At 48.7% G+C, this 20,322-nt stretch overlaps 1 protein-coding gene across 5 annotated transcripts in view; it reads left to right on the forward strand.

Moving 5' to 3' along the window:
* CTDP1 (CTD phosphatase subunit 1) overlaps nt 1–20,322 on the forward strand; it is a 90,696-nt gene that overhangs the window by 32,131 nt on the left and 38,243 nt on the right. For 4 of the 5 annotated variants that reach the window (XM_063076984.1, XM_063076985.1, XM_063076988.1 and 1 more), the window contains 2 exons: nt 528–737; nt 13,553–13,712. In XM_063076984.1, coding sequence (XP_062933054.1) covers nt 528–737; nt 13,553–13,712 — 370 coding nt within the window. The remainder of the gene's footprint in view (nt 1–527; nt 738–13,552; nt 13,713–20,322) is intronic. The other variant, XM_063076987.1, reaches the window with a different exon arrangement.

Raw genomic sequence — 20,322 nt, forward strand, 5'->3', positions numbered from 1 at the left:
GGAACAGGCACCTGAATTAGACACAAGCTGCCGTAGGTCCAGGGCAGCGCCAGGAATAGTGGCTGGCCGAGGAAAGAGGGTGGCCAGGCAGGAACCGTGGGGCAAGTTTGCAGAATTACATCAGATATGCAAAAGTGGTTGTCTAGGAAAAAAGCATTAATTCCAATCTTTCATGTGTTTATGGGGAGAGAGTCACGTGGGGGGTCGCAAGAAGTGAGGACACCTGTTTGTGATGAGAAAGGCTGTTTGTTCTCTGAAATTTATGTGTGTCTGGCAGTGAAACGCTGGCCTGGGTGCCAGGGAGGCTTGAGATGAGAGGCGGCACATCACTGCGCTCTGGGCTTTGTGAGAACTGCTGGTCTTCCATCTGGATGAGCTTAGTCAGGGACCGAAGGAGCTTTCAGTTCATGTGCATGAGGACTGGGTGCTGTTGGTCCGTGCACGCATGTCCCCGTCCCCCTGCATCTCCTTGTCCCTGTCCCATGTAGGTGCCAGCGCTGACCTCACACCTCTCCTCTTCTCCCCAGGGAAAACAGCCCGGCAGCCTTTCCCGAGAGGCAGGGTGTGCCTCCCCCTGCCCTGTTCCACCCGACGCCCATGCACCCCAAGGCCCAGCCTGGCCCTGAGGTTCGGATCTACGACTCCAACACGGGGAAACTCATCAGGACGGGTGCCCAGGGCCCTGGCCCAGCACCCCCTGGCTCCCTGCCTGTCCACGGGGAGCCCTCCTCCTTCAGGTACATAATGGTGCGAGAACTGTCATTTGAAGTGTTCTGAGTGTGCTGTTCTAGTCCTCCCAGGGTGACCGTGTCAGGTACCCGCAGTGTGCATGGGTGTGGGCAAAGGCTACTCTGGGCTGCCCTGTCCTGTCACATGGGATCGGGAGGAAGAGAAGCCTGACTGGACCAGCAAGCATTTAGGATCCAATCTTCGGGCTATCTTGGGATAGCGGTCAGTGGCCAGTGAAGGGCAGTTCCTGTGCCTTTTTCTCCTTCCTTCTGACCTCTGACTCAGATTGAGGCCACGCAGACCACGTTGTAAATACTCTCAGGACATTCTTTGAGGTGAACAAGGAGTCTTTGACTGTTTTTTACAGTGGCCATTGCTTTGAAATTCCCGTGATAAGCATGTGGTCACTTGTCCATTTCCCTTTTCCTTTTTGAGAACACTGGCCCTTCCTGCAGAGCCACCCACATGGTGAGTAGCCCAGGAGTTAGAGCGGTGTGCATTTCGCCCTGAGCTCCAAGTGGGCCCTGAGTGCTTTTAGGGGTAGGCAGTCACTTGGATCCAAGACCACACCCTCTGGCCTTTCTCTGGCTCAGTCAGAGATAAGGTCATGACCTTTGTTGAGGACCAGTGGAGGGAGACTCCCCCTCTTCTGGACGGGGACAAGCCCTCAGGGACAGCCCCAGGACTGGGCAGGTATCCATTTCTTGCTGCCAGCTCTCCAGGTGGGAACCCGCAAGTGCCCTTTGAGGTGGGCTTTTGTTCCTCACTATTTTGTTACTTGCAGCTGGAGGCGTCATCACTCATTAAACTACTTTCTTTCAATAATATAGTATTTACTCATTTACAGAGGTGGCTTGTGGCCTGCGTGCTACTGCTTACCTTCCTGTGAAATCACTTTCCCAAAGTAGGACTCTGAGTTAAAGGTCATCTACATTTTTAGCTTTAGTAGGCGGGATCAGTTAGGTTGACAAAAATTTAGGGGTTTGCCTTGCTTGCGTCTTGTCGCTGGACATCATGCCATGCACGTGCATGTATGAGTGACATGGTGTGTGCATATGTCTCACATCCATGGGCTGCTTACTTCACCAGGCTTGCAGATGGAGAGAGACCCTGTTTTGACTTGGATGCATTAATGGGCTGCTGCCCAGGTGAGCCTCGCACAAGCACGGAGCAGCTGTTTGGATTTTGCTGCACTGAGTTGCTTTTTCATATCTTTCATTTATCCTTTCTTTTCTATTGAGATTTGAATTTTTTTGCCTTCTCCCTTCTGGGAAGTGCTTACCGTGGGTTAAAAAAGTATTCTGAAGAAGACAGTAACCGCTCAGAGGCAGGAGGAGGTGCCTGTGTTGGCAGGCGTTCTCGTGTTCCTGTTGGACTGCTCTACACAGCGTGGAGCATTAGGTGTTTTTCTCTGCAGTTAACGTCTTTGGCTCATTTATAGACAATGTTTGTCAAGTTAAGTTCTATGTAGCATTCATTATAAAATTTTCTTGTAATTTTTCTCACAATGGAACCATTCTGAACAACACTACCCAAAAACCCCTGCTCGCTAATTTTTAAATTCTATGGTGATCTAATATTTTGGGGGTGAATTCTATGTATTTTTTAAAAAGTGGAACCTTGTCTTTGGACACGTTCCCTGTGGCCAGAGAAGGAGCTAAGCGGGTGAAGACTGGGCTGGAGCACAGCACGTTCATGTGGCATATGGCAGGTGTAACGAAAGGACTGAAGCACTACTTCAGCGTTTCAGAATAATTCCAGTTCGTGTTATCAGTGAAAAATTACTGTCCCAAAGTGTTTCAGAGATGGATTGGTTTTGTAAGCCTAGTCCTATTGTCCCCTTTCTTAAAATTATAACGTATGTGGATTTTCAGTTGCTCATGATAGATTCTGTGTACTTATTTACTGCCACATAGTTTATAGGTTGTGTGCCTTGATTTTTATTGCTGAAATGTTCTTTAGAGTGGTGAGGCCATCCTCACTTGGTAGGTATTTAAAAGTGCTCCAGGACAAGCGCGCAGGGGACACAGCTGCAGGACTGCCCCGTCATGAGGAGCGTCCTCCAGCAGCGTGGGGCAGAGAAAGCTGTTAGAGTCTGCGGATTCTAACGTGCAGCTCGGAAACCAAGGTTCAAGGCAAATGTTGCGTTAAACCAGCAGTACTAATGGCATCCCTTCATTCTCCAGGGTGGTCTGGTCCTCCAGCTACAGCACGCGTGGGCTCACGTCTGCTGCTTTCTGCTTCTCCACTACACAACACATGTGTGCAGCAACATGGGAAATAAACCCACTGTGGGGGCGGCAGTTACCCTGCCTACAGGGTTGTTCATGTATCTTTGTGTTTTCATGAGGTGAAAACGGTTGGGCCTTGGAGGACAGGATCAGGATTAGCAGATTTTAAATCTTCTGACAGAGTTCTGTAGCAAACAGTATGAAAACTTACAGAGTTAGAATTATGAGGTACCAGCTCAAAACAAAGCTACCATAGCAACATAGACCAACATGCAGACCTCGAGAGCCTCTGCCCATGTGTCCTTCATGTGTGATAGAAGCGCTGGGGGACAGGGGACAGGGCCGGGAACAGCTGGACACCCAGGGGCGGGGGGCTGCACAGAGCCTCACCTGACAGAGCACCTCAGGTGCCTTCCAAGTGGAGGAAAGCAGAAGCAGATGCTCTCAGGAGAGGAGACCCCATGCCCAGAACACACAAGTAAAACATTCACCCTCTTGTGGAGTTACCATTTTTCCACGTCCAATCGGCAGAAAATTAAAAGTGATCGTTCCAATGCCAACTGTTAATTCAAGGACTCAAGCATACTCGTGTTTTGCTTGAGGAAGCTCGGCATTGTGTACTGAGAGCACATGCCCTTTGACCCACGGCCACACTTGAGGAGTCTGTCCCCTAGAAATGGAAGCATTAGTCTAAGGTTTTATGTCTGCATGTGGAGGATTTTGGGTTCTGGTGTGAAGGAGCAGCTTTTATTGGATTCAGCCTCCTGCTGAAGATAACCATGAAGCTGTGGACAAAATACACAGAACCGCTGTGTGAATGCCTTAAGGAGCCCCAACCCCTGCCCCAGGCCTTACCCAGCTGTGGTGTGGGAGGTGGAGGCCGAGCAGAGGCTGTGTCTTTCTGGGCTTGGGAGACCGAGGTTTGGAGTTGAGAAGCAAAACCGTAGAAGGGAGGGACCTTCTGGAGGAGCCCAGGACTGCATAGGCTGCCCTGTGGCTCTTGAGCTAGATGTGTGCTTATGAGACCTGGAGAGCCTCGGCCCAAACAGCAGCTGGGTGTAGGAGAGCCTTCAGGTAGTTATAATTAGTGTGGTCAGTAAAGTGAAGGGTGGGTGCATGGGTGAAAAGATGGAAAATCTCAGCAAAGGATCACAGTTTATAAAAAATAGTCAAGTGGACTTGCTAGAACTGAAGGTACAGTGTCTGAAGTCAACTGGAAGTTAACTGGAAGGCAGGTCCCTAGGAAATACCCAAACTAGAAGCACACAAGAGAAGAGCAGGAAAGGACAGCAGCAGGACACAAGGGCCATCCAGAGGCTGCCACGCACACCCAGTCAGAGCAAGCAGAGACAGGCCAGGAATCAAGTGCAAAGACTTCATCTCTGCCAAGTTTCCAGAACTGGCCAGAAACACATCCACAGAATCCATAAGCTCAGTGAACCACACACTGGATAAATTAGAGAAAATCAGAATACATTTTTTAAATACCAAAAACGAGAGAAAATCCCAAGCAGCTAGAACAGTTACAGTGCATCTCCTGTGGAGGAGAAGCGTTAAGACTCCGGGGCTGGCTCTCCCACCTTGACAAGTGGCAGAAGGCAGCCAGAGTGCCAGAGAGCAGCACTGCTCAGCCGCACAGGATTCTGTGCCTGGTGAAAGTCACCTTCAAATGCGAAGATAGACTTTCAGGCAGAGTCTGAGAAAATGTGGTCCGCTGGCCTGGGACAAGAGATACTAAAGGGAATTCTTCAGACTAAGGAAAGCATTGGTGGTTGGAAGCACAGACCTACAAGGAGAAAAGCAGCCCAGAACACATAGACGTGTGAATGGCTGCAGTGCTATCAGTGGTGGCCGTGGCGCGGCACCCGCTGTCCAGTGTGGGGGGCTTGACAAGTTGTGGGATATCTGCACAGCTATTAAAAGAGACCTAAGTGACAGCAGCGAGCTGGAAGGAGACATGTAAGGGGTCCCCACTCTTCCTTACTGAAAACTCAACTGGTGTTCAGAGCTGGTGTGGGCAGAGGGCAGACACCAAGCGCTAACATCAGCAGCTCTGCTCTGGGAGGGGCAAGGGCCGTCCACGGATTACCAATTTTTTCTATATACTTTGAATTGTGTGACTTGATACAGTGCGCATGTAATTGCTTTTAAATAAGTCTTTAAGCAGTAGAAGATATTGTAATACAGATCATTTCTACCTCTTAAGTTTTAATGTTTCTATATAGCAAAAATTTAAGGCTGGTTGTTTTTTTAATTGCCACAAATGAGACAGAAGTAAGGCAAGCTGTGTGTTTAGTTCTGTGAGGGCTGTGGAGATGAGGTTAATGACATGAAACAGCGGGTGCTGCAGGGCTGCACTTGGTACATGCTGATTGACTGGGACAACGCGCACCTACCAGAGGAAGTCGGGAGCCAGGACGACCTCGGCAAGGACCTGGCCAAGTCTGGAAGGACAGGGACAAGGAGACAGGAGAGTGCACATGCCCCTGCGCCCAGAGCTCCACTGTACAAGCAGATTGCACATCCATCTGCACTGTACCCTTGTCCTGGGACAGACAGTGCCCACAGCGCCACTCCTGTGGCTGCACTGTCACCTGATGCAGACACCATCTGCCTTACCTGGGCTTTCTTGTGCTGGAATGGCCTCTTCGTGTGCAGCCCATGGGCCTGAACAGGCTGAGTGCCTCTAGGTCTCTCCACACAGATTCCACATCAAATCAGGACCGGCTTTCCGTGCAGCAGCCGTGCTTGACATTTGTCTGTAGCACTGCCTGCAGGGTCAGTGCCCACCAAAGGCATCAGACACTGAGACAGCTCAGATTACAGGGGATGCAGTGCAGGGAGCTCAGTGCAAAGACTCTGTGTTCTGAAAGAAAGGCAGAAGTCAGTGTCGAGACACAGTTCCTGGGGCGGGCGGGCTGGGCTTTCCCTCCAGAAGCAGGGAGTGCCTGTGCTGGGAGATGCAACAAGAGCTGAAAAGAATTAGCCTTATCATAAGCAGAGGAAGATGTTGTCTGGCTAGTGACGTCCTGAGAGGAGCCTCAGCTAGGTGCACTTGCTGCGTGTTTGCTGAAGGCTGGAGGGTCCAGGCTCGGGCTTGGGAACTCTGACTTTGGGAAGACTACTAGCAGGTGGAAACACCACGTATTCTACTTACTCCCGTGGAAAATAGCCTGCTGGAATAGAAAAGGGTGTTTTTATTACTCTCTATTTTCTTTTCTTTTTGAGCCCCTTCTGTGTGTCTGGTGCTGTTCTTTGCACTGGGAATGCTGTGGTCCTGAGTTCATGCCTTTACGGTTCAGGGGGAGAAGGGAGTTTGTCAGGGAGCGGCCAGGGCACTCAACGAGGGGCGTCAGCAAGGAGGAGTGTGTTACCTGCAGCCACGTGCACTGACAATAAACCAAGACGTGTTTTGGGAGACAGTATCCCTTTGGGAAATGCAGTCTGGTGCTTCCTAGTTTCTTCTGTCTTGTGCCGTCCTGTTTTCCATTTTGTGAGAACAGTGCTGTGCCCTCTGTTGATTTCACTGCTCTTGGCGGTCTTGGTGTAAGATGTGTATAGAAAACAAGAACACATTGTCTTAAACGATGTGGAATAGTTAAAAATTAGGTGCAATATCGGTGTTTGAATTATTCAGCCTTGCTTGAAGTATCAGTAGAATAGGAATTTGTAAGATGAGCAAGAAGTAGTTAAGTTTGGTCTGAAAACAGACTTGCAGATGGTAAGCAGAACTGGGATGAAGTTGGACCCTTCTTTACTGGAATAGCACTAATAATATGGCAACAGACAACCACATATTTGTTCTGAATTGTGTGTAATTTACATGAACAGCAGTAGTCCAGTTTCACACGATGCTCTGCCGAGGAGCAGGTGTTTCACTGTGCTGGTCTTTTCTGAGGAAAACACACTGGGCTGTAGCTCATTCTGTGGAGCTGACTTTGATGAAATGTTCTTCTTTCGGATGTGGAAGTATGAATTGTGCCATATTAATTTTATTAAGTTATTACCAGCCCATTTAGATATACAAGAGGATATCAATATGATTCATTAAGCCACACTAATCTTATAAATGTTGTAGTGGAAAGTAGCATTGCTATTATTCAAATCTGGTTTATCACAAAAGCATCTAGGTAACCTTTGTCACATTAAATTAGTCATTCTCTGTTTCTCTCCTCTCACTTGTGTATATAGGAAATTATGTGTTCTAAAATTAACAAGTGCTGGTACTGCTTGTTGATGGTTCTGTTTTCAAAATTGACAAAATGACCAATCTATATAAGAGAAAAGGAATTCTTACCTCTTCCCAGTCAATACACAGCACTAGAAATCTGAGGAAAATGACATCCAGGGACGAGAGGAGCATTCTGACGGGCTTTTCTTGCTGAGTGAGGCATTACACCTGTGTGTGTTTGGTCACAGTCCTGCTCAGATGCTGCTGTGACTCAGGTCATAGGAACGTTGCCTTTTCTCGGAGATGAGAAGATGCAGCATGTTTCATCTCAGTGGCTAGTGTGAAGTGCTCCCTTTTAATTTAAACCAAGAGCCTTCCCCTATTCCTTTGATTTTGTGTCTTGCCTGCCAAGTCTCCTACCCTCAGCAAATGTGTATTTTTAATTCATGTCTCCATATGTGGACCCCAAGCACTGCAGAACTTCTTCAGTTGTACAGTCAGAACTGCTGCAAATGCAAAGTAACCACAGTGGGGCTCCATTTGCCGCTCCTCACACCCTGGGCACTCAGGCCTCATGCCCTGTGGACCCTCGGGAGCCCCCATGCCGTAGCCCATTGTTCCTGCTGGCCTGCTGCCTGAGTCTCCATACCACGTCCATCCGGTGACACCTGTGTCTGCTGCAGTTGTGCAGAATTGAGCCCCAGCTCCTCTCTCTTCCATCCCGAGAATGGTAGTACAGCCCTGTTCTGTGCCCAGGCCCCATTGTGACGGGCACTGGGCGTCCTGGGCACTTAGCTTCTTGCTCCTTCGTGCTCCCTCTCACCTCAGGCTCTGGAAATCATGTTTTTGCTAATTCTTGCTTTGATAGTTTTGGTTCTGGGCTAGGTGCTGGCTTGGGGGCCTGGTGGGGAGTGTGTAGTGGAGTCTTCCTGGCCTGGCCTGCATGCAACATTCTGGAGAAGCCTGCATGTGGTGGGCTCAAGGATCAGCTGCGTCCAGTTGGTGGCCGCCATCCTTCTCAGCCGGCACTGGTTCAGGGTTCACTCTGCCAAGACAGAGCAGGCTGTGGGCTGTGGTGAGATGCAGACCCTGCTGCCCATGCAGGAGGAGGTAGCTGTAACCCTGGGCTTCCTGAGGCCATGGTGCCAGCAAGGAGCCGTGACATGAAGGGAGCACATTCCCTGCAGAGAAACATTCCCACGATGGAGCCTAGCTTGCAGGCGTTGCAGATCAGAACATGTTTTCCTGCAAGGAAAACATCTGAGATTCCAACTAGCATGTGCCTCTGTGCAGTGAATTACGAACGTTTGATTTTTTTTTTTTTTATTAAACATTTTATTTTCAGATAATTATAGACTCACATGCAGTTGTAAGAAATAGTACAGAGAGATCCCCGTGGCCTTTACCCAGTCTCTCCCCACGGAGACATGTTGCAAACTGTAGACCCATCTCAGTAGCAGAACACGGACACTGACACAGTCCAGACACATGTACACCACCACAGGAACCCCCCCTGTCGCCTTTCATCACCTCACCTACTTGCCACCCACCTGCTCCCTCCCCACACTAGTCTGTTCCTGTTCCCACAGTCTGTCATTTGGAGGATGCTCTGTAAATGGAATCATCGTATACTGTGTACCCTTTTGCAGTTGGCTTTTTTCACTCAGCATGAGTCCCTGGACGTCCATCCAGGTTGCTGCTGTGTTAGCAGTTGATTCCTTTCTGTTTCTGAGAAGTATCCTATGGCGGGTGGATGAACCACAGTTTTTTTGGCCATTCGCTCTGTGGAGGACATCTGGGTGGTTTCCAGCGTTTTCTCTGGGATGGCTTCCTAGGGGCACAGTTGCTGCACTGTATGGCAGGTGTGTATTCTGTTTAAGAAATTGCCAAACTGTTTTCAGAATATCCAAACCATCTCACATTCGCCAGCCATGGGTGAGTGGGGGGGTTGGGGTTGACACTGTGTTTCGTTTTAACCATGCTGCTGGGCACGTACCGATCCCGTCGGGGCTCATGCCTGCATTTCCTGGTGAGTGGCGGCGTTGAACAGCTCTTCCTGTACTTGTTTTCCCCTGCGTGTCCTCCCCCAGGGTCTTCTGTCCATTTCTAATTGTGTTGTCTGGTTTTTACTGTTGGTTTTGAGAGTTCCTTGTGTATTTTAGGGATCAGTCCTTGGTTGGATATGTGGCTTGCAGATACCTTCCCCAATCCGTAGCTTGTCCTTTCATCCTCTTAACAGGGTCTTTGACAGAGCAAAAGGTTCTGTTTATCAATTTTTCCTTGTATGAATTCTGCTTTTTATTGTTGAGTCTATTAACTGTTAGCCCAGCCCTGGATCCCAAAGAGCTTTTCTTCTGATTTATTCCATAAGCTTATGGTTTTACATTTCACGCCATGATCTGCTTTCAGGTCATCTCTGTATGAGGTGTGAAGCGTAGGTGGAGATTCATCTTTCGGCTCCAGCCGCATTGCTGGCTGGCCTGTGCTCCTTTGTCAAAGTCCCCTGAGCCTGTTGGCAGGGTCTGCCTCAGGGATCTCTTTCAGTTCCGCTGATGTGTGGACGTCTTCTTATCTTCTTAATGTGAGGGTGAGAGCATCGTCTCTCATCCTTAGGTGTCAGGTTAGCTGCAGGCTTTCTGTATGTGCTCTTAATCAAGTCGAAGGTGATCCCCTCTATTCCTATTTTCTGTCATTTTTTATCACCAACAGGTGCTGTATTTTTCAAATGCTTTATGTGTACTGGAATGATCATGTGACTTTTTTTCTTTAGCCTGTTAATATGATAGATTATTACATTGATTGATTTTTGAATATTGAAACAACCTTGCAACCCTAAAATATAGCCCACTGTCTCCGGTGTGTAATAACTCTTGCACATTCTTGTTGAGCATTTTTGTGTCTGTGTGGATGGGCCTGGGGCCTGCAGTTTTTGTGTTTGTTCTGTCATCTTCATCCCGTTTTGACACCAGGGCATGACCAGCTCCCCTGGGTGAGCTGGGCCATGCTCCCTCCTCTTCCATTCCCTGGATGAGATTGTGGAGAATCGGTGTTCTCTTTAAACAGTTTGATACAACTCTCCAGTGAAACCATCTGGCCCTGGGGATTGCATTTTTGGATGTTGTAAAATCGTATATTCATTTTCCTCAGTAGTTGCAGGCCATGTTAGCCTGTTTTGTGTTGGGTGAGCTGTGGCAGTTTGTGTTCTGGAAAGACTGGCTCCCCCTGAGTGTGATTGTTAAACTCACGAGGGTGGCATTGACTGGTAGTCGCCTTCACCCTACCTGTCTGCAGGGACTGGAGTGAGGTCCCCGTTTCCATGCCTGATATTGTAACTTTTGTGTTCTCTTTTCTTTGTCAGTCTTGTAGAGGTTTGTCGATTCTATCCGTATTTCTGCTCTTCGTTATCTTCCTTCTGCTTGCTTTGGGTTTATTTCTTAGAATTTTTTGCTTCAGCAATCAAACATAATTTAGAAAACTCAAGAGGAGGTGGAAGTCTACTGCATTTACCTATACCTATATTCTTGCTTCCTTCCTATTAGGAGGGTTCCTTCAAGATTTCATTTTCGTCCTTTTCACTCCCTTTAAAGAACCTGCGTGCATTCCTGCAGGGTCAGTCTACTGGAGGCAGGCCCTCTACACCACCCTTCATTCACGAGGAGTCTTTGTGCTGCATAGAAGATTCTGGAGTGATGGTGCTTTTTTTCAGCGCCTGGAACATGTCGTGCTTCCTTCAGGCTTCCGTGGTCTTGACGAGAAGCCCACTGTCATCTGAGTTGCTTCTCCCTATAGGTGAGCTCCTCCTCTTTGTTTTTAGTCAGAAGCTTGATGATGTTGTGTCTTTGTGTGGATCTTAGGGGGTTATTTTGTTTGGGATTCACTCAGCTTCTTGAGTCAGGAGGTTTGTGTCCTTTGCCACATCTGGAATGTTCCCGCTGTTATTCTCTGCCTCTCGGGAGGGGTTCCTCTGCCTCTCGGGATTCCAGTAGCACCAGGATTGTTCACTGGCCTTTTTTCTTGTCTCCTCCATGAGTTGTTGAGCCTGTTTATTCATTTTTTGGTTTCAGTTTTTATATTTTGCAGTTCTAAAATTTCTGTTTGGCTCTTCTTCATATCTTGTGTTTCTTTGCTGAGTCTTCTGTTTTCTTACTTGTTTTGAGCATGTTTGTGGTTGCTTTGGCTCTGCTGTAGTCTTGCGCGCCTGCCATCTCAGGCTGGCCCTGTTGGCTGTCTTCTCTTCGTTCACTCTGAGACTTTCCTGGTTCTTGGTGTGACGTGACTTTAAAACCCGTGATTGAAAACCCGGACACTCTCACGCCACGTTGTGAGACTCTGGGTCCTACTTAATGCTTCCATCTTAACTGATTGTCCTGACACTGCACAGCAGCCCAGGTGGAGGCAGCACCATGTTACTACAGGTGAAGGCAGAAGTCCAGGTCCCCACTCACCTCTGTTGACACCTAAGATTGGGGTGGGGAGGGAGGTGTCTGCTGGTGCTAGTCACCACTGACACGTTGCCCCTGGGAGTGGTGAAAGTCCTGACATGCCCTGTGTGGGTGGGAGGGGCCTTGCTGCTGGCAGGGAGGGGGGACATCAGGTTCCCACCTGCTCCCTCCATCCTCCTGAGGCTGTGCCAGCAGGGCACAGGGTCTTTGGCCAGTGTTAGGCTGCCATGGAGCAAATACATTTATTAGTTTGTTTTAAAGTACAGTAGCAAGATTAAACCATTATATGCCAACACAAGTAACATGTTTTAATAAAAAGTAACTTTTTCATATGGAAGAGAAATACAATAAGAAGAGTAGCTTGTTTTGCAGTGTGTGGATCTCTTTGGCTCAGCAGCTGGCCTGCTGTGCTTTGGTGTTCTGGTGGAACTGCAGCAAGAGGTCAGGCCCCCAGATGTGTCACTGGAAGGTGCCCTGAGAGGGTCTTGGGGAGCCCTCAGTTTGGCGTCTGACCATAATGTCTTACAAGTTGAAGAGAGCTGTGATTTTTGCGAGTACTTAACACCCTAGTGGCCAGCACCCCTCAGACAGTCTCCTGGAGCTGCGGAGCCGACCCCTGTGTGCCGAGCCTGTCTTCCAGGGATCACTCCTGGGCCTGGTGCCTGGGCCTCAGCCCGTGCTCCTTTGAAGATCAGCACTTCTTCCCAATCAGCTTTCAGTAGAGAGGACACTCTTGTTTTTACACTTCCTCTTTGGTTAATATATTAAACAACTTTTCTGAAGGAAGTCTGTGATATGTTTGTTTTTAGTAAAAAGCAATGCTCTTCTGCATTTGAGCTCTTTTTCATACTCGTGATCAAGCTGTGGGGTCGTGGTGGTGAATGGCTGGGGACTGTCATGACAGATGTGGGTGTGAGCTCTCAAGGCTCTTCCTGCTTTGTGATGAATCGGATCTTGACAAGGGTAGGAATACGGACTCCACTTCCTAATTGCAGAGAGCAGCATCTTATAGACTTCTGGGTGGAAAGTCTCCCCTTCATGAGGTGGTGTTTGGTGGCCTGATGCAACTGCTGCTTTTTAATTTTGTGACTTTCATTTATGCCCCCATCTCCTTCACAGTAGTGAGGTCTCATACCCTTGTCTTGAGTGTCCATCGTGAGTGGCAGGGAGGTCCTGGGGCACAGTGTGATGATCGGGGCTCCTGCCCCCTGGAGGACATAACTGTCACAGCACAGCAGCCTGCCTTGGATCCTGATGGCTTTGCACATCCAGATTCAAGTGTGCCTGTAGAGGAGAGATGGTTTCCAAGGGAACTATGGCTGTAACCGACCGTGCCAGGGAAGTTAGCACCCTTGAGTAGATCGGTCCTCGCCAGCTGACTTACCACGTTAATATTTAGTAGTTTAATGGAACTGTAAAAACATGATCCTAAGTGATCCTTTTCTGTCCTTTATGCACAAATTACTTTTATTTCAGCCCCCTGAAGTCTGTTTGTAAAACTCTCCATTACGTTTTTGGTGCCTGTTTCTGTAGCCTGGACAGGACATAAATGTTGCTTTTGTTCTGTTCTGTTTGCATCTCTAGACCCTATTTTCAGGGCAAATAGCACTTGTGATGGCTTCCAGGAAACTGCTCCTCTCCCTCCCGTTTTGCCCCTTGTCCAAAAATGAGTAGAGCCAGTCGATGCGGTCCGCGAGCAGTGGGCATGATGAAGGAAGGTAGTTGCCATCCGTCCACAGGACTGAGCATCAGCACAACTTGACATTCAGCCTGTCTCAGCCAGCAGAATGGAAAGTATTAAATAAACTCTGATGAGCATAACAAGTGGGCACTACTGACAGAGCGTCCTGTTTTTTAACGAAGTTTCTCTGTTGGCATGTATTTGTTTGCCTAGTCCAAGAGTCAGGAATCTGATTCAGTGCTAAAAGGTGCGATTCAAACTGCTTTTCCTCATGTGGGACCTATAAAATTCCTTTCAGAGCTGTTCAGCCACATCAGCAGCAGATGTTTGAAGAGTTGCCCGACTCCCACGATGGAGAGCAGCCTGGCCCTTCTAGAAGAAAGCGACAGCCCAGTATGTCAGAGACAATGCCGCTGTACACTCTTTGTAAGGAGGACTTAGAGAGTATGGACAAAGAGGTGAGCCAGCCGACAGCCGGGCCGGGCGACGGGCCGCACCACGCCACAGCCACACATGCAAGCAGGCCCCAAGGTGCACACGCGCACGCCAAGGGGGCTAGACTTCTGTGCTCACGGAGCGTGTGTGGTTTTGCACTAGCACATGTTTCTCATGGAATTTTCCTATTGAAAGAGATTTGTAGCAGTATCAAGTGATGCATCAGCAGTGTTTGCAATAAGAACACCCTAAGAGTCAGGTTGTCAGAGCACCCCTGTGTCTTGCCCAGAGCTGGTTTTGCGCCTTGCCCACCCCGAGGACATGTGGCGATGTCTGCAGACATTCCTAGGTGTCATAACAAGGGGGGAGCTTCAGGCACCCAGTGGCAGAGATGCTGCTCGGCCCCTGCAGTGCACAGGAGGCCCCCACACAGGGCAGGCAGCCCAGGTCAGTAGAGCTCAAGTGGAGAAACCCCGGATTCTTGTGTTCTCAGTTGACCATCCATTTCAAACTTGCACACACACACACACATTATGACTGGTAACCTCTTACAGTGTCTTATTACACGACTAAATAGTTTTAGGCAACATAGGTGGAGTTTGTTTTTTCAGATGCTTAATTGTGGGGAAAATGATACTAGGACTCCAAATCCATTTGAATTGGAGACTAAATACAGTGGGGATTTTCCTTAGGTCAAAGCTGAACTAAAAATAATTTTATAAGTTAATATTGTGTGTCTCCAGGTTTCATCCTTTAAAACAGCAGAACCTGCTACTGTGTGGTTGGATGTCCATGGGGTAGCCCCAGCGTGGCCCTGCATGGCTCCCGCATCCTCCAGGGCCCTTTCAGCCCTGTACACCCATCCTCTCTGGCCACGGGCAAGCCTCTGATAGGAAGTTTCACACCTGTCGTTGGCTTTGGTGTGTAATTTGTGCAACATCGTTCTTCGGCAGTCCTTTCTTTAAAAGGACCGTGGTGGAGAGAGATCCCTCAGCAGATGTGCACTGGAAGCGGCTCCTGCAGAGAGCCTCCTTCAGCTGTGGCTGAGGACGGCGGCTTTTGTCCTACACTTGCTCTCCTTCTCTCTTACGAACAGCCAGCCACAGTCATTCTTCCATTTGGTGCTGTTGTGCCACGAAGGTAGAAATCACCTTGTGTCCATTGAGAACGCAGCGGAGAGCATTTGAGGAAGACAGTTTTCATTCATTTTCAACAATCACAGAAGAACATGAATGGTTACATTCAGGATAGACTCTTACCAGTAACTCGGAGTATCTTTTTCAGGTGGTAGATTATCTTGTGAGGATTAAACCCTTTCTTCAGGTGTGCTGAATTTCTCTGCCATTTTTCTGCCCTTTTAAACATTGGCTAGTTTGTTTCAAACACATTTTCCTCAACCACTACTTTCTTACCTCTAAGCCCAGATGACTTGTTATCTAGGATGGATGACAAGGGGTGGGGATGGGAGGAGACAGCTGGTTGTCACATACTTGTCTCCATGTGGCCTGCACAACACATCATGGTTTCCCTTCTGGTCTTTCCCGCAGGGCTGTGGAGGGCCGCGAGTTTGTCTCCCCTGCAGACGTGCAGCCCAGGTTGTTAGGCTGTAATGAAAGCTTTGGGTCTTACTCATTCGATATTAAAGGGGATTGAAATCTTAATGTGAAACAAAAGTCCTAAATACATGCAGCAACTTTTAGTCACTCTGAAAAAGACTAACCTTAAAAACCTCAGATTTGTCTATTCAGGAGCAAGTGGTAATTAAAGAGGGAAACACTCCAGCTGTGGATTCTGCTGAATGTTGTGGCTGTTGTGTTATAAATGGGAGCGAGACGAGAGGGTTTGTATTCTGTGAAGATTTAGCACCTGTTGATTCCAGCGAGTCCTGGGCCCACAAGAGGAAACAGCACCTACTCTTGAGGTGCTGACAGCCTGGGCAGGACTTACCCAAACCCAGACCATTGTAACCTGAGAGGCACGCCCGGTGGCTCTGAGCTCCTGCTGTCCAAGTGCCATGGATCACAGGCCACCGTGTGCTGAGGCCATGGTCCCTCCACCCTCAGCTCCTCTTCCTGGGGGCCAGGGACCATACACTGCGTCATGCTATAGGGCAGGTGGTGCAGACACTGAGTGAGAAAAGGCGAGGCCACAGTGTCACAAGACAGAAGAATTCACGTCACTTTCATTCACTCTAGAACCACTGAGGACCCACGAGAACAGAGTCTGAAACCACTGGACATCTTGTGTATTCACTTCTACATGAAGTGCACATGGCTGTCTGTGTTTGTTCCGTCTCTGCCTCCATCCTCCCCATGTCTGTCTCTGTCTCTCTCCCACAAGGACACCAGTCAGTGGGTCAGGGCCCACCCAAGTTCAGGGGACCATATCTTAACAGTCACACCTGCACAGACCCTGTTTCCATGTAAGGTCACATTCGTGGCTACTGGGGGTCAGCGCTTCTGTGCCTCTTTTGGGGACACAATTTACCTGTCACACGAGACTTTACAGAAGTTTAGAGCTTTCTCTTTCTTTCCCCAGAAAAACACACATGTGCATATCACACCTGTCTTTTGTTGTTAGTTTCCCTGATAAGTTAGAAAGGCTCTACTTTAGGGAAGAGAATTTTAGTCCCTTTTTCCCATCGCATGGGTGACTATTTTTATACTTATCTTTTAATGTAAATGCCTTTTCTCTGTTGTGGCTCCCACCCCATGTGCCACCTCTGCCCAGTGCTGGCCAAAGAGGAAGGAGGAGACTCAGAGATCAGCCATCCTTCCCTGCCAATGTGGGAGGATTTCCCCTTCTCCCATCTCCCATCTCCCTCACTCCAGGTGCTGACTCGGGCTTCCTAGGCATGGTTCCAGCCATGCATTCTCTGCTCAGAACCCACAGGTTACTCCTCATCGCCCACAGAGCAAGTGAGAGATCATGGTGGGCTGAATCATATCACTGCCATGGCAAGGGGACTCTGCACAGGGATTAACTGAAGGACTTCAAGGAGATGAGATTGTGCTGGATTGTCCTGGTGGCCCTCTGTGATCACAACAGTCATGTAGTGGAAGGGGAGGGCGTCAAGGGGGGCGAAGTGTGCAGGAGCCAGCAGCTGAGGACTGGGCCCCTTGAAGTGGTAAAGACAAGGAAGGGGTTCTCCTCTGGAGCCCCCAGTGCTGTGAAGCCATGACGTGGTGTGTCGCCCTTTGTAGCAGAGGCCTCGGGAACCCCCAAGTTCTTGTGATTGGCCCGTCTGACTTATGACCTGTGTCGCACTGTCCCCTTCCAGATACGAGTGCTGCCAGTACATTATGCTGCTCCCCAAATGCCTGTTTCTGTTTCTCGGACTTTTCAACTCTCTTACAAAAAGAATGTGAATTTGGCAGTTTAAGTGTTGGTCAAAGCTGGTGGGTTCATGGCCGGTCCTTACACAAACTCTCTCACAAGCCGGGGTCCTTGTCTCGGTGATCTACTTCAGAGACAAGCCTGTGTCTGCCTGACCTGTGGTCAGAACGACCCCTTAGGGTCCACTTCCCATGAAACCTTTGTCCAATGTCATCTGAGCTTAGGATGCTGGAGGAAGAATTGCTGAGAAGGAACAGTCTGGCTGTAGCTGTCCTCAGCCCGTGTGTCCCTGGAAGGGAGCGACAGGTCTTCAGTTGATGGAACAGAGCCTAGCTGGGACAGGGAGCCAGGGCGTGTGGACCCTGATTTCCTCCTCTGTGTTTTATTCAAGACCCAATGATCCTGGCTGCGGTCACCCTGGCAAGCAGTCTGGGTCACGTGGCAGGCGGTGCATCCAGCCCTGATCAAGGAGACCATGGAGCCAGCACCAAAGGAGGCCACCTGTTCCACCCCCACCTCCAGAAGTTCCTGGGTTTTAGCTGCTCAAGGCACAACAGCAGGGTGTCCATAGGGCTTGAATTGTTCTTAGACCAGATGCCCTGGAACAGGGCTGGGTGGTCTCCAAGGCTCCGTTTGCTTCAGGTTGCTTTAGTTGTGAGTCCTTACACCCTCAAAAGACTGGGGAGTCTTGGAGAAGCCAGTACAGACTGTGGTGACATTGGACCCCAGGTGTGCAGCATGCAGGTGAAGCTGTGCTAACGCTACACACCAGTGAAGCCTGTACACGCCCCAGGTGCTGTGCTACAGACCTTGGGCATTGACAGCATGACTCCTACAGGGCAAGAACACAACAGGGACAGGACTGGCAGGCTGTAGTGTTCTCAGCTGGTCTTTGACTGCAGCCCGGTTTAGGAACTGCTGCCCGAGATGGGCCATCCCTCTGCTGTGAGTTGGGATTCCATTATGGGAGAGGCCTGTTTTTAGCGTCCTGTTGTACAACAGAATACCACAGACTGGGTAATTTATAAAGAAAATGATTTCTCACACTTCTGGAGGCTGAGCAGTCCAAGGCCAAGTGGCTGTATCTGGTGAGGCCCTTGAGCTGTGTCACTGCGTGGCAGAGGGGAAGAGTGTGCCAACCTGGCTTTTATAACAGACCCACTCCTGTGATAACTCACACTGCTGTGATAGCCCATTAGCTTGTTAACCCACGGATGAATTGATCCACTCAGTAGGGCAGAGCCCTTGTGACCGAGTCACCTCTTAAAGGCCCCATCTCTCAATATCTTAATACTGTTCATGGGGGATTGAGGTCCAGCATGGCTTTTGGAAGGGACAGACATTCAAACCATAGCGTATCCAATCTCCCAACACTATCTGGTGCCTGTTTTTCTTGCAAGGTTTATTTGGAAACCAAATAGAACTTTGAAATCATAGCTCCTGCAGGTTCAGTGCGAGGGGTTGGTTGTAGAAATCACTTCTGTTTAAGGTGAAGCATGTGCTTGTGTTGCTTCTGGCGGCTTCTCCATGGACATGGGAAAGGCAGATTCCTGTGCTCAGAGTCTGCATTGTGGCAGTCACAGCCATCTTTTCAGCCATTGCTTTAAATAAGGTTGGCACACCAAATCAAGAAGTCGCATCAGGCAGCCCACTGTGATGTCTGAGGATTTGCTTTCCATAGTTTCAGTCAACCTCAGTCAAAAAGTAGGTGAGTCAGTACGACAAGGTATTTTGAGAGAGAGACCACAGTCACGTATCTTTGATTACAGTATATGGTTATTATTATACCATGTTATTATTAGCTATTGTTAATTTCTTTCTGTGCCTAATTTATTAATTCTTTTTTATCATGTGTATGTATGTGTATGTATGTATGTATGTATGTATGTATTTGTGTATGTATGTATGTACAGGGCTTGGTACTATCCACAGGCATCCCTTGGTGGTCCTGGAAGGTATCCTCTGAGGATAAGAGAGGGCTGTCATGCATCTTCCCCGAGCTTTGGGATTGCTGGTGTGGAGGGGCTGGGAAGCAGTGGCATCTGCTTTTCCTCATTGCTGGTGAGGGAGCCTGTCAGAGAAGGCTGCAGAGTCAAATCTGGCCTCTGCCCTGCTCGACTTAGGACATTCATAGAGGCCAGGTGAGCTTTGATTGCATCAGAAGGATGTGCTTCAGCCTGGCAGGTTGTTACCTGTCTCCCTTAGCATGCTGAGCATCAAACTTTCATACTGTCTTAGACTGAGGAATATTTGCTCCTTGTTATATGGAATTATAATTAACAAACAGCATCTGAAGTGATCGTGACAATTATACTCAGCCCCCAGATTGTCATTGTTCAGATTCCGCACTTGCAAGTCTACGTACTCACTGAAATTTATCTGTAGTCCACACATCAGTTACCCCCCACACCTGTGTCATTCATGGACACATGCAGACGGGGGAGTGGTCTCAGCTGAGGGTGATTGGGGCAGCCTCCACCTTCTTGTGTCTTTTCATTCCTTTTCGTGGTTATTTATTTAGTACTGTGTTTTTCACATTTTTGTGCTTTTGTTAGTGATTCTGGTGTTTGATATGGCCCTCGAGCTCAGTACTGACGTGCTGTCCAATGTTCCTAAGTGCAGGAAGACGGTGAGGTGCTTCACGTCAGCCTTATCCAGGCACAAGCTACTGTGCTGCTGGCTGTGCATTCAGTGTTAATGAGTCACCAAGAGACACTAAATAAGGTTCTGTAAACAGAAACTACATCAAACAGGGTTGTGTGGGGGTTGGCTGATGACATTGTTGTGACCAAAGGCTCACAGGAACCTAACCCCGTCTTTCCCCAGGAGCGGTGGCTCCGTATTCACAATCTCCTGTTCCCGGTGGCTTTGTAAGAGCAGAACTACCTCGAACAGCAAGGATTGACTGTGTTCAGAAAGTAAGCTGTATTTCACTTTGAAAGTAATGCAATATAAGTCACTTATTTTTTACAGTAAGTGTGGATGGTTCAGTTCCACAATGCCATGATTCTCCCTGTCCCTGTTTTAGTGACAGGCCACTTATCATCTCTTCAGGTGATTAATCAGGCAGGTATCAGGTGCATCAGTCTCTGGTTGTACTATTCTCAAAAAAAAGTTGGTAAACTGGGTGGGAAAAGAGTAAGCGTAGACCTGTGTGTTCTACTAAATGTTTTACTCTGTGAAGATACCTTCACCTGGCCAAAATGAATCTTAAAATCCAATTTGGTGGAATTCACTTTACAAATTATGGGAATTGAGAAGCTATTGAGGAAAGTGGGGGGCTGAGGGCTCACGGTG

This window comes from Cynocephalus volans, chromosome 13, assembly GCF_027409185.1.
Source record: "Cynocephalus volans isolate mCynVol1 chromosome 13, mCynVol1.pri, whole genome shotgun sequence".
Taxonomy (NCBI): Eukaryota; Metazoa; Chordata; class Mammalia; order Dermoptera; family Cynocephalidae; genus Cynocephalus; species Cynocephalus volans.